Here is a 15,289-nt window from a genome sequence, read left to right as displayed (position 1 = left end):
CATAGGAGCCATGGCTTTCTATATTTATTTAAGCATAAATCCCAAATCTGCAGAAATATATAGCCTATTTTTAAAGTGATTGGTTCCTCACGTGTGATGTCACTCTAGAAATATTCTCGTTTAATAGAGCCCATTTCGGGAAGCTGAATTAATCGACATATGAGGGTCGCTAGTTGCACCATAACTTCATTTTCCTTTGGATGTTACATATGTTTCGTCAGTAGTTTTGTTGCATGTTGTATGAGGTGCGCGCGCAGCGCCACGGCCCATGTTCTTCGGATGTCTCGCACAGACCGTCGGGAACGCTCAGCTGCTGTGTGGATATGTCCGCCATGTTTTTCATGGCACAAGGAGCGGACCGCCCAAGAAAAAATAGCTTTTAAATCAATTTTATCTCGACCAAAAATGGCTTTTAACACTGGATTTCGGTAGAAAAGGAGTCGATGATTTGGACCGTTGTGAGAGGAGGCGGGTCCCTTGTGGATTTCTACCGAATTTTTGACTGAATTCTGGCGGGATTCATGTTTCCTCCACATTTTGTGTTTTTGAGATAGGCGAAAACAATGAGTAAACTCTCGTTCCGGGCGCGAGCGCTAGACGCCGCCAAACCTCTCCCCATATACCGTAACAGAGACCTCCCGGACCTCAATGACTGCGTCTCAATCAACCGGGCTGTGCCCCAGATGCCAACTGGAATGGAAAAAGAGGAGGAATCGGTATGTTATAGTTTTAATTAATATATTTTCATCATTTGCAATCGCACATCGGGTTACTGGCATTCACTATGGGTTTTGCGCAAACCATCGTGCGTAACTGGCATGCGCCACACTCTTGAAACCTGTAATGTACGTAAATAGAGTAAAGAACCCAACGGTGAATTCGCAATATTTAGACTTTTTGCGTATGGTGAGCTTTTGAGCGGGTAATAACTACGCTTTCGTGTTGTTATTGCGTCACAACCAGAGCGTAAATACCGTACGTGATTATCAAGCCAGCGGAAGGATACGGAAGGCATGCCGTCCGTATGGTAGACCGCTACTGGTGTGCAATATTAGCAATAAAAACTAGTCACTGAAGAATCATTTTCTACCTATCGGAAATCAAATTTGAGACGGACACTTCACATGTCCAATGCATTGCCCATGCAATACCATTAACTTTGCAATTACGCCATGTCATCCCCAGTAACTAGTTGAAGTTAACTTTTATTTCATCAGTCCTTTTAACCATTATGAAATGTGCAAGCTAAATCATTTCAAGCTATCCAGCGTCGAAGTTAATTATCACAACTACCAAGCCAGTGCATTTTGGTTATGTTATCGTTCACAATATAACTTACTTCATAGCGAAGTTGGCCAAGCCTATTTTGCATATAACTGTGGCGTTAGCACTGTGTCTGTCCCTCGGTAACGTTAGCTAGCAAGCTAACATTATGCGTGTTGCAGGTTAGTACCAGTGATTTGCTTTATTCAGTAACAAATTATTAACATTGTAGCTGCTAACGTTAGATAGTTAGCGTCAGACATATGCATTTATTAGACTGGACTGGAGCACTCCATACGTATAATAATACTAATGCATTGATCATAACCCGGATATCTTAAAATAAAGTGTACTGTTAACGATGATTACGTGTAGTTGGATGATTAACTAGTTATTCTAATGGGTGTCTGCTATCTCCCGCTATGTGTACAAGAGGAGAGAAAAAGTACAGCCAGTTTATGTGAGTCATGCAATTTCCTAAAGATGCTGTCAAGGGCATTACTATCTCTGAAGCGCACAAATTCAGGGAATCTCCCACCTAGCTATAGATAGCGTAGTAAAATGTTCACTAAGTATACTGGCCCGGTAGTTGAGCTATAAATAGTGAACATGGTGCTAGATTAAACGTCTGCCTTAATACAGTGTCTATAGTTACCTGAGCATTGTGTGAAATGATCTCCCTTTCTTTCTGGAGGCCTCATTTGAATACTCTTGCAAGTATGATTAGTAATATAGTCATAAGGGTCCATGTGTTTAAGAATGACTATCACAGAGCATATGGGCAATATCCATAACAAGCAACATGTTGTCTTGATTCCCTTGAGGTTTACTCCTTCCATAGATGAATGTAACTCCTTACCTTACCTACCTCTTCTATATGTAACTAATAGGGTACTCCTCTTTCAGATGTCTATCAGTATCCTGTTGAAAAACTAAAAACCCTGAAACCATTTTTTAGGGAATAAATATCAACCTATCCACACTAAATGGACCAACAAGTTTACAAGGAGCAGTAGACACGGGGGCCCTTGCTGTTGCAGTTCTGCATAAGCGATAGACCAGGCTGGAGACATGTTGAGTGATGTTGCACTTGATTTCATCATCGAATTGTCCTCAGAAGTCTTGCAGGAGACAAACAGCAATGCTCACTGCCAGTTCACACCAGCTGTTCTCCCAGTGGCTCTCCTCACCCTTATAGAGTCACATTGTGATGCAGTACAATAAGAGGGGCAGTAGTTCTGCAACAAGACATTCTGGTGTCACAGATGGCAGATGGAGTGTGAAGGCGAACATGTGCTGTCTTTCTTATTTAAAAAAAATTAAATAATAATATATGTTGCGCTCTTGTCCCCTAAAAAGAGATTCGGATTGCTTAGATGTTCTGTTTGGATGTTCTTTTGTTCATCATCCTTCTCCCTGCTTTCTCTTCCCCTTTTACCGGTTCCTCCCCCCAGGAGCACCATCTCCAGAGGGCAATCTCGGCTCAGCAGGTGTTCCGGGAGAAGAAGGAGAGTATGGTTATCCCCGTGCCTGAAACAGACAGCAACGTCACCTATTATGACCGTCTGTATAAAGGAGAGTTCCGCATTCCCAAACAGCTGATCCACATTCAGCGTGAGTAATATCTGCACAATTAATCGAATTTTAATCACGATCACGATTTTGGCTTCCCACGATCAAATTTGCGTGATCGAGCGATATTTCAAATGCGTGCTCTACCCATAGAACCAACCTGGCAACCCATAGAACGCTCCGCTACAAAACAAATCAAGCGCTCCTTAAACCTGTCTCACCATGTGCCTGCATGCAGCCTACCAATGACAGCTGTTCCCTGCACTGCTCAGCCTGATGCACTGTGGACTAGTAACATTATGTTATCTATTAGTAGGCTAGTTAGACTATACAATAAACGACGATCAAAAATCAAATGTGTGGCACAGCAGAAGGCCAAGAGCTTGTCCCTCGAAGCGGATCATCTTTTGTTCGAAAATATTTCGGATTTCAGGCAAGTTAAGTTAACCAAAAATATAAGCAAAGCAGGGCTCTCAACTCATACCGTGAAACACATCACATGACGTAAACCACACATGCCTTTTTTATCACGTTAACTTTTAGTCCTTGTTTGCTTCCTCTGATAGCCTATACTGTAATAAGAGTTGAGCTAACGACGGGATCCGTGAATTTTATTCATGTATTTTATAAGCTACATGTGCAACCTACAATGCATATGCGTTTCAAGACACAGCCTACTCAAAACGAGTGAACAATAATGAAAATGTAGCCTACACGTCAGTGTTTTACATATCAACGAATGACTAAACCAGGGGTGTCCAAACTGCGGCCAGCCATGCACTTTAATCCGGCCCGCCGAGCATTTATTAGTTTATCATAGGCCGCTCGCTATTTTTTTCCAGCGATAGACGACGTTGTGGTTAACTTTAGGCTACTGCAAACTGCTTTACACTCTTCTTAGAGAACGTTTACAATCTCAGTGTCAAAACAGCTTGTCACATCGAGATACATAGAACCTCCATTGCAGCAGATCTAACTACGTTATGCTAGTCCATTTAATTGGGGACGCATTTGAGCGTGGGAGAGAGGGCGATGGCAACAGTAGTTCCCATTACTGACCATTTATAAACTGTGAGAGGGCACAGCCATAGGCACAGCACTAGCCATAGGCTATATTTGAGTGGAGCTGGCAGAGTCTTTAAGTGACAGTGCACCATTTATAAATGAATTAAACAGCATCAAATTAACAGTATTTCTTAAGAAATTAATTTTCTACAACAAAATTATTTTGTCATTTAATTAATACAAAACATTATTATTATTATTATTATTATTTGTGTGTGGCCCGCTGGCCAATTTTCAAAACCCAATGTGGCCCTTCAGTCAAAAAGTTTGGACACACCTGGACTAACGATTACAGTAAACTCATGAACACGAAGCAGAGCTTAAGTGGCTAATGGGGAGCGTTGGGAGGATTCCCGGTGGGCGTTTTCCAAAATATTAACAAAGTAGCACGCACAAAACATTTGTTTGGAAGTTTGGAAGTCGCAGTCAAATTTATATTTGCAGTAATTTAGGGGAGTAAATGTGAGGGGAAGAATTTGGGTGAGCCAGATAGCAAGTCCAATATGTTTAGGGAAAAAATATTTTTGTCACTAAAATTAATTAATAATCGTGATTAATAATCGTGATCTCAATATTGATCAAAATAATCGTGATTATCATTTTGGTCATAATCGTGCAGCCCTAGTAATATCTGATTTTTTTGATGTAGACATGTCTTTAAGAATGGGGTTGTCAACATTTAAAAATGATACTTATTCATTGCATTCATCAACACGAAGGACATTATTTCCATTAATTTACACATTAATGTTCAATTGCTGAATATTCAGGCTGAGATTATAATTGTAGTATATTTTTGTAGGTGTATTTCCTTTGCCTCATTCACCACATTGATTCCTTGCTTGCTTCAATTGACATAATAATGACTTTTGACTGAATTACCTTTTATCCCTGTCAGCTCTGGGTTTGGACAATGAACAGCCAGATTATGACATGGATTCAGAGGATGAGACACTCCTCAACAGACTCAATAGGAAGATGGAGATCAAGCCTCTGCAGTTTGAGGTCATGGTGGATCGACTGGAGAAGGCTAGTGCTAACCAGGTACTACACCCTGTTTCACATGTAGACAAAGATTATCCTCCCCTAACATTTCTAACAACCTAACACGCCTAACAAGCTCTTACCCATACTGCCGCACTAAGGCAAAAGGTCGTAACTTCGATTTTGGCGAAAATGAGTTTTTGTCATTATTAGGACAATAAACATACGTTTTATCATGTAGACAAACATCAAGTTTCAATTCGGTTGCGTTTTGAGAGAAATAAGATGAACCGTTTGTCTGAACCGTAGCATTAAAGGCTAATCTTGATAGCCTAGCCTAACTTACTGTAAAAACCTAAACTCAACAACATATTCAGTAACAAGCGGTGCATTAGAGCATGGCTTGTAGCCTAGGATATCTTAATTCACATCACAGCCCGTAATACAAGGCTACATGTCAACTGTAAAAAAAAATGTTTCTCATAGGCTAGCTCTAGCCTGCAAATGATAGTCGCTGACTGAAAACTACGCAAGTTTGTTGGAGCCGCAATGACACCTTCCACACACACACCAGCAGCGGGAATGTTGTAATTTAGAGCCTACCTTTTGTTGAACCCTGGTTAAAATCCATGCCAAACAACCGACGAGAAAGCAAATCCATTAAATCTGCCATGAGTTTTTAAAGCTGGCTGCCGGCTAGTCAAAACTCCCAAGTTGTTACAGGCTGTCAATTCTATCTATGCGATCCTACATTTTAGTGTAGCTGTGGGTTGGTGGGGAAATTAAAGCTAGTCACAAAGCAGGCAGCTTTAAATTGCAGTAATATAAAATGACCAAATAAAGGCAACCAATCACATCCTAATCTACCTAATTTGTGTGGGAGAACTTTGCTGCTTTATCATCTGCATTTGGTTAAGTTTCCATTCTATCCAGGAAAATGTATAGGCCTACAGTGTTTAATCATAATTTTTTAAAAGACCTACACACATCATCAAAATGTATTCCTGATTTCCTGATAATAATGCAAATTCCTATGTTTTCACTGAAACTTTTCAGCAGACATTAAGATGCTACAATGGGATGATTCTGAAATATTTTTGCTGTTCTAGGCTGGTTATCGAAATAAACAAGCCAATGAGTCTAAATTAGTGTCTCATATCCAAACAGAAAAATCTGTCAGAAGTGACTGTCTGTGTGGTACTAGTATGAGTATGAAATACAGAAAAAAATTAGAAAACTATGTGATGTAGATAAATGTGAAGCCATTTTATCATAGTGAGTCCAATAGGGTTAATATTGCTTACATTTTAAGTGAAAGTTATCATTGTTATCATAACATTGTGCTATAAAAAAGAAGTTAAGGTATTTTGTCTTAGTATGACCGATTGTCATTTTGTGGGCAATACTAAGGCAGAATACAGTAACTTCCAAAAAAGGGTCAAATTTGAGTTAATTTTTTTTTGTTTGTAGATAGATTAATACAGGTATACACTACAACATGTGAAAATTACAATATTATACATATTACTCAATTGTCAGGAAATTAAGATAACTTTAAAGTCATTTTTTTCAGTTCCACACTCTGGTGAGTTAAGGTCTTTTGCCTTAGTAGGGCAGTATACACTAGAGGTCTGCACTCCCGCAGTAGACCCGCGGGTACCGTACGAGTGCGGCGCGGGACAACTTTTGAAAGCTCTTTGCGGGAACGGGCGGGATGAGAGAGGTGCGGGTGCGGGACAAACCGATGATTCACTGCACTCCCGCAAATTAAATATGTGCGTAAAATTAAATATGGAAACGATTAAAGTAGTGTTCATAACTATAGTTCAGCTGGATGTTCTGTTAGGCAGCATTAAAAGCATTTATGTCTGTGGAATGATGGATCTTATATAGGCTTGGGTATCGAATATCGAGTATTGGTTGGAACCGGGACTATCTTTGCGATTTTCCCGGAATCGTTCAAAAGTTTAAATTTCGATTCCTACTTTCGATTCCCAGTCTGCCGACAGGAAGAAGAAACGTCTGAACACCAACGAAGAAGCGCATAGTTAATAGAATTAAAATTCATGGAGAAGGTCAGACTATTTCATTCAGAAAGCAGGGTTCCCGAGGATCCTTAAAATTTGAATTTTCGAAAGAGAGGTATTAAATGTGCGAATGGGACCGCCAGCGAGTGCAAGAGAGCGAGTGATGTCTCCATCCAGTTTCGTGTATTTAAAACGCAATTGTATACGTGATAGGCTATTAGGCTACGGGAGGAAGTGTAGTGGTTACAGAGTGAAGATGTTTTTCACGGGTTTGGTTAAAGGTGTGAAAACGGTAATAATACAGTAGGCCTATGTACAAAATAATATGCCTGGCGTTTTCGTGGTGTAGCTGAGGCCTGAGAGATAGACAGGGTAGCCTACGTGGAATGAGGGAGCCTACGGTAGAATGAGCGGGAGAAAGAGTTGGTAAGCCAGTTAGCGATAGGTTGGCCATATGTTCGAATTTAGGCCGGACATATGGGTTTTAAAAGCCCTGTCCGGCGTCCGGCGCAGCCTCAAGCCGGACGTTTATTTGTTCTCCTTTTTGGAGTTGCGCTTGGCATCTAAAGTCTTTGCTCGGACGCAGCATCGTTTCACAAACTATGGACGCGAAGACTGCTGGTGAAATTATGTGCAGTGCTTCGCAATCAGGAGGAAATACTGTATACCGGTATGTTAAGTTGATCTGTTTGCATCTTTCCAGCGTGTGTTGCTGGCCTAGCCTAGGGAAGAAAATATCTGTCTAAGTTATAATAGCCTACCTGTAATATCTGCCAGCAGCTTGCTTGCCAGCGTTTCCCAGTAGGCTAGGCCTACTTAGCAAAAGTTGGGAAATATAACCGCATATGTTTTGAATGTCGGCGACTGCTACATAAAAATACGTGCGTTCATAATGTGCGTGCTTGAGATGAAACCAGCAGTTTTCAGCAGGATCATGCGAAGAGGACCTGTCTCTTAATTAATTTAAAACAAGTCAATGGTTTTACAATGTTTCAGTCAAGCTTTGGTTGGTTTAGATACAACTGGTATGCAAAATGTAAAGTAGTGGATTAACTTTAATTTGCTGTGCTGCATATGGACAATAGATGCACATAGTAAATTATATAAAGTAGGCTTATTAAAATATGTAAATAGCTTAGTTAACTTTGAAAAAAATATTTAAGGGAATCCAGTCCAGTGCACGTCTTTGGCAAGTAGCCCTAGGCTACTACAGACACAGGTGAAGAACAGCCTCAGCAGTAAGCAAAACCAAATATGTACAGTACAGCCAGCTTCAAAAGCAAGCAGTCCAGACCCTAAAATTGGGCATTTATAGCTGTGAAGGTAATTCACACACAATTATTTTCTTTCGCCAAAATATTTTTGGTAACTTCTGTAGACATCCAAAATGGGGTGGGGGTTAAAATTAGTAGGAAAAAAAAACTATTGCATTAAACAGTCTTATATATCTTTTTGCCGTGGTATAGTCTTAATTTTCATTTAGATGTCTTGAAAAGGTCTTAAAAGTCTTTAAATTTGCACTTGGAAAATGTGCAGATACTCTGAGAAAGACCGTTGGTTAGCTAGCTCATTTAAAATATCCTAAACTTTTTTTGACCCTGCCTTTAAAAAAAATCGGAATCGAGAATCGTTAGGAACCGGAATCGAAATAAGAAATCGGAATTGGAATCGGAATCGTTCAAATTGAAACGATACCCAACCCTAATCTTATACCTACCTACATCCAGGGCATGGCACATACCCAGACATTGACTTATCCATATGTGATCCTAATATACTGCTGGATTTTTCCTTGCGAACCTTGGATGACCTTTGTGGGAGTGACCACTTCCCCTTGATAGTATCATCTACAGAAGCGGATATACAATCAAGAGCCCCAAGATGGCAACTAAAGAAAGCAAATTGGCATTTGTTTCAAGGCCTATGGACTCATGAACTCAGTCAGATGCCTCAGAACATGGAGAATCCTGTACAGGTTTTTACAGACACATTAATTGCAATTGCAGACGAAACTGTCCAGGAAAAAAGCAGAGAGACTGTTTAATAAATATCCAACAACAGAAAATCTCACCAAATTAAAAGTCTGCCGAGCTCAAGCATGTAGAACCATCAATGAAACAAAGAAACAAAGTTGGAGGAAGTATGTATCAAGCCTTACATCCAATACATCTCCAAAGAAGGTCTAGAGTCTGATTAAAATGAAAGGCAAGGGAGGTGTATCACAAGTTTAGCACCTTAAATGCCAATACAGTCTTTTAAAGGAACACGCCACCCAATGTCAGTAGTAATATATGTTCTTACCTTAACTTTCACGAGTTGAGTCATACCTCTCCCGTGTCGGTACGTGCACTCCAACGCTCTGGTGCGCGGCTGGACTGTGTTAGCATGTTGCTATGCTAGCGGGCTTTGACGGTAACTAAGCGTAGAAGTAATCAGAAACATCCACGTTTTACCGACTTAAATACAGTTGCACTAGTAGTTGATAGAAATGCTACGGCCACGCAACATGAAACGTGGCGATTTTCCAAGCGAATAAACCGGAGAACTACAATGTGTGGCGCAATAGCACTTGGGAGTACTTTGACCTAGCGTAGTAGTATTGTTAACACCTAATTGTAGATCCTATCCACCACAGAGTTTAGAATCCATGCTGGATCGACCCTCAGCCTCTCCCTCCCCTCTGAGCGAGAGAGAGGCACACACACTAGAGATGCGCTGATGGGCTATTATTTCAACCATAACTGCATAGCAAAACTTATCATCCATCAGCACCAAAGTTTTTTGACCAATTTTCGAAACCACACCCGCCCACCATCCGCTGGTTGTTTTAATGTAGTCTATGGGTGATGCAGCGCTGCTGACGTGAGGCTAGAAAGCCCTTGCCTGTTCTAGAAAGACTGATCTAATGCAGCAAATATATTAAAAGGCTAAAGTCGTACATTGGCTATGTTGTAGCCTATCCCCAGAATATCAGCAGCAAACTCAGTCTCTGTCTCGCAAAACAGTCTCCAAATAAAACGCACATCGGCCTGTTGCCTATTCTGCCAGCTTGTGACAATATATCGTCCAAAATGCTTGATTGCATTGCATTCTCCACATTTTTAGCTAAATTTTCATGTACCACTTCAGCATTTTTGTTCAGTGAATCTTTTGTAAATTGCTTTACAATAGCGTCGGGCCCTTGTCAGCAGCCTTCGGCTTGCCTCTGCCACTATTCACTCCTTGTCTTCCGATGTCATTTCTGAGTCATCTACAGATGTTTACACACATTCACCTCCCTAAATAGAACCAACTTGACGTTGACTTCAACCTGTGTTAGATGAGACTGCCTGGGTTATTTTGTTTCGATATTAGCCTATAGGCCTATATAAAACACATAATTGTAGCCTACCATTCAGGGAATAGGCATTTAAAAGAGAGACAGAGAGTGATATGACTCAGAAATGACATCGGGCGATGGCAGTGCGAGATGTTCAGAACGTAAGAGCTAAAACTTCTACAAACTCAATAACATCCAGCGGAAAAAGAAGGTATAGGGCCTACGAAAAATAGTCGGAAAACTTAGATAAGGCAAGCAAGCAAGTTTGGCGGTTGTTACTAAAAATGTGAACATGCACGTTGTGCGGTGGACTTTCAGAATGAATGGAGTCGGAGTTTCTTTAATAGGCTATCGAGGCGTCATATTTGTCCGATGGCCTGCTATAAAATGCTGTCTGTCTGAAAAAGATGCGCTCGTGCAGTCAAAATGAATGGGAGTCTTCAGAACAGGCTTGTCAGTGTGTAAAGTAGCCTATAATGTGAATGACTTGTTATTTTATCAAGGATTTCTTTCTTTTTGCAAAAAATAAAGTACAATAGGCATTAATTAGTAGGCCAGGAGCATGTTGAAATTATGTGGCAAATTGCGTTTTTTATTACAATGATAAAATTGTAAAAGGACGTGACCGAAGCTGAGGCAAGCCTGGCAATAGGCCTATAGGCCCGACGGTAATTGTAAAGCAATTTACAAAAGATTCACTGAACAAAAATGCTGATGTGGTACATGAAAAATAAGCTAAAAATGTGGATAATGCAATGCAATCAAGCATTTTGGACGATATATTGTCACAAGCTGGCAGAATAGGCAACAGGCCGATGTGCGTTTTATTTGGAGACTGTTTTGAGACAGAGACTGAGTTTGCTGCTGATATTCTGGGGATAGGCTACAACATAGCCAATGTACGACTTTAGCCTTTTAATATATTTGCTGCATTGGATCAGTCTTTCTAGAACAGGCAAGGGCTTTCTAGCCTCACGTCAGCAGCGCTGCATCACCCATATAGCCTACATTAAAACAAACTGCTGTGCAGTTATGGTTGAAATAATAGCCCATCAGCGCATCTCTAGTGTGTGTGCCTCTCTCTCGCTCAGAGGGGAGGGAGAGGCTGAGGGTCGATCCAGCATGGATTCTAAACTCTGTGGTGGATAGGATCTACAAGTAGGTGTTAACAATACTACTACGCTAGGTCGAAGTACTCCCAAGTGCTATTGCGCCACACATTGTAGTTCTCCGGTTTATTCGCTTGGAAAATCGCCACGTTTCATGTTGCGTGGCCGTAGCATTTCTATCAACTACTAGTGCAACTGTATTTAAGTCGGGAAAACGTGGATGTTTCTGATTACTTCTACGATTAGTTACCGTCAAAGCCCGCTAGCATAGCAACATGCTAACACAGTCCAACCAGAGCGTTGGAGTACACGTACCGACACGGGAGAGGTATGACTCAACTCGTGAAAGTTAAGGTAAGAACATATATTACTACTGACATTGGGTGGCGTGTTCCTTTAACTACAAAACAAGATATAGCAAACCAGCTTGCATAGACATTTGAAAGGAATTCATCCATGAGAAATTGCCACCCTGATTTTCAAGCCTTATGCATAAAGGAAGAGCAAAGACAATTGAATTTCTGGTCAGATAATACTGAACCATACAATCAACAATAGAGGAACTCTTATGTTCTATAAGAAATTCCCATGATACTGCAGTGGGCCCAGATCAAATCCATTATCAATTTTTAAAACACTTGCCTCATGATGCTTTTTCTCACCTTTTGGAAATTTTTTATATAATCTGGGAAACAGGAAACATACCCGAAAATTGGCAAAAAGCTTTAATTATACCCATTCCAAAACCAGGAAAAGACCACACTGATCCCAACAATTATCGCCCAATTGCCTTAACAAGTTGCCTTTGCAAAACCATGAAGAGAATGGTGAATAACCGACTCGTATGGATGCTTGAATCTGAAGGACATTTTAATAATTTCCAATGTGGTTTCAGACGAGGAAGGAGCGCAATGGACCACCTTATAAGATTAGAGTCTTTCATTCGTGATGGTTTTATCAGAAAAGAACATGTGATGGCTGTCTATTTTGCTCTTGAAAAGGCGTATGATACCACCTGGAGATATGGCATTCTAAAGGATCTGCACTGCATGGGTTTTAGAGGACATTTGCCCCTTTTTATATCAATTTTTTTGTCCAATAGACATTTTCAAGTTCAAATAGGAACTACCTTTTCAAATCCACACCTACAACAACAAGGAGTTCCTCAGGGAAGCATCCTCTCTGTTTTGTTTTTTTAGCATCAAAATCAATAGTATTGTAAGTGCAATTGGTCCAAACTGTTTTTGTAGTCTCTATGTTGACGATCTCTGTATTTGCTACAGAGGGAAATATATGAGCATTATTGAAAGGCAGCTGCAGTTATGCATAAATAAAATTAGTAGATGGTCAGTTGAAATTTTTTTTAGGTTTTCCAAAACAAAATCTGTATGCACACATTTTTGCCCACTACGATCTTTGCATCATGACCCTTCACTTTACTTGGATGGTGAAGTCATCAAAGTAGTAAAAGAGGTTAAATTCCTTGGACTTACTTTTGATAACAAACTATCTTTCATTCCACATATGAAGTGTTTGAGAAATAGATCTCACACTGTGCTAATGCGCCTATACAGAGTGCTTGTGAGACCCCGATTGGACTATGGGAGTATTGTTTATGGATCAGCAAGGAAATCATACATACAGATGTTGAATACTATTCATCACCAAGGTCTAAGGCTGGTTCTGGGGGCTTTTAAGACTTCCCCAGTACAGAGTCTTTATGTGGTGGCAAGTGAACCCTCACTTCAAAATCGGCGCTTGAAACTCTCTCTTCAATATGCAGTCAAGCTTAAAGCATGCAAAGATAACCCAGCCTACTCAACAGTAAGCCACAGCAGCTGCCGTTGTATGAAGCTAGACCAAAGTATATCAGTCCTTTTGGAATCCTTAATAAGACCCTACCTTGAGGATCTGAACATCAACTTGGACAGTGTAACGCAGACTCATTTTTGCTCTATTCCCCCGTGGAATTTGAGACAACCTGAAATTGTTAAGGATTTAAGTCACAGGAAGAAATCAAGAACCCACCCAAATGAGTACCAGCAGCAGTATATGGATGTGCGATGTCGCTTCCCCTCCCACATTCCCATTTATACTGATGCTTCCAGAGTGGATAACTGTGTGTCATCAGCAATGGTAGTTGGACAGAATCAGTGTAGACTACGAATACCAGGAATATGTTCTATTTTTACGGCTGAGGCTCGTGCCTTATATTTGGCACTTGAATATATAGATCAGACTAAACAACAAAAGTCTTTAATTTTTACAGACTCTAGATCATGTCTCCAGGCATTGGAATCCTTAAAAACTGACCATCCTATTATTGTCAACATCCTTGATAAACTAGAAAGACTAAAGAACCAGAACTTGAATGTAGTTTTTTGCTGGGTCAAGGCCATGTTGGTCTGAGAGGAAATGAGAAAGCGGACAGTGCTGCTAAGCAAGCCCTTAACGAAGAACTCACAGAATGTCAAATCCCTGCCTCAGACCTTAAACCTATATTGAACTCTTACATCACAGATAAGTGGCAATCTGAATGGGACCAATGTACCAACAATAAGCTATATGAAATCCATCCTACTGTAAGGAAGAGACTATTTTTTTCTTTTCAATCCAGACACGATCAAATGGTCTGTACCAAATGCCGTATAGGACATTCAAGACTCACTCATAGCTTTCTATTGAGTGGTGAAGATTCCCCATTATGCCAATTTTGCAAAATGCCTCTGTCAGTGAGACATATTCTGTTGCCCTGCCTTGAAAACCAAAAGACAACAATTTTATCATCAAAATTCTATAGCTGATGTTTTTAGTAAGGTCCCACCTTTGAAGGTTTTAGAATATCTTATTAGCATATATTTTAAGAAACATATTTAAGTTTCTGTAACACACAATGCTCTGACCATTAAATACCCTTAGTTGCGGAAATGGCCTTAAATTAAACAAACAAAACTGCTCATTGTCAAAACTCGAAATCGAAAGCATGACCGAGGAAGAGGGCACCAGGCTAGGCCTACTTCATTGTTAGCTTACATTCAGAACCAAGAAACTGACATCTGGAGTCTTTCTCAGGTGTGTGTGCTCCTTTCGTGAGACAGAAAGAAAAGCTGAATAGGCTATCCCTCCTGCATGCGGGCTTTAGCGGGCGGGAGCGGGACATCATGTTACAGATGCGGGCGGGAGCGGGACTAAAAATGACACATTAATGCGGGACAGGATATTGCGGGAGCGGGCGGGCGCGGAACTGAAAAATCAGTCCCGCGCAGACCTCTAGTATACACTTGCCTCTCTTCCCTCTTCTACCCCACTTTGACTAGTACTTTTAACGTCTGCACTGTCATGATGACTTCAGTAAAAGTATTGATTGATGCAGTAGTAATTCCGACCTAAGGTCTCCTGTGCTCTGTAATTTGAATGTTGTTCCTCATTTTGGTAAGCTGCTTTGGACAAACGAATGAGTAAATGTAAAATGTAATTTGTTAGGGCTGTAACGATTTACGATTCGAAACCGAAATCGCGACATTCATATCCACGATACTGTGTCGCGGTGTGAAAAGGCAGAATCGCGACACACCCTTTCTAGTGTTTCACGCAGTGCTTTGCAGCTTATGCGGCCGCAAAAGCAACCCACAACTCCCGCTTTACTTATCGGTAGCCTACGTTGTCCAAAAACAAATAAATAAATAAATAATAATTTCATAACTCTCCTTGCTTTCATTGTAGACTATGTGTGCAGCTTTACCAAACAGTATAGAAGTCAAGTCAAGTCAGATTTATTTGTATAGCGCATTTAACATGCACAGAGTGCAACCCAAAGCGCTTCACATATAAGACATTGTCATTGACACAGACTAACAAAGACAATAGATGCCGGACGGAGCGGAGTAGTCGCCAGCGTACCCATGACACCAAGACATACATTTAATAAATAACAAACACAAAAGATGCCG

The 15,289-nt window shown here is 40.6% G+C and overlaps 1 protein-coding gene across 1 annotated transcript in view; it reads left to right on the top strand.

The window, feature by feature from the left end:
- Window positions 1–299: 299 nt before the first annotated feature.
- The window catches only part of epc2 (enhancer of polycomb 2), a 28,351-nt gene continuing 13,361 nt past the window's right edge, over window positions 300–15,289 (top strand). Inside the window, exons 1-3 of the mRNA XM_076264396.1 lie at window positions 300–716; window positions 2,718–2,877; window positions 4,799–4,944. Coding sequence (XP_076120511.1) covers window positions 564–716; window positions 2,718–2,877; window positions 4,799–4,944 — 459 coding nt within the window. The 5' untranslated portion in view covers window positions 300–563. The remainder of the gene's footprint in view (window positions 717–2,717; window positions 2,878–4,798; window positions 4,945–15,289) is intronic.

This window comes from Alosa pseudoharengus, unplaced genomic scaffold (genome assembly GCF_046254945.1).
Source record: "Alosa pseudoharengus isolate Yale_2024_CS ecotype anadromous, Long Island Sound unplaced genomic scaffold, YU_APseudo_1.1 YU_APseudo_1.1_scf_3, whole genome shotgun sequence".
Taxonomy (NCBI): domain Eukaryota; kingdom Metazoa; phylum Chordata; class Actinopteri; order Clupeiformes; family Clupeidae; genus Alosa; species Alosa pseudoharengus.
Note: the sequence above shows the minus strand (reverse complement) of the source record. Positions and strands in the feature narration are given on the sequence as shown.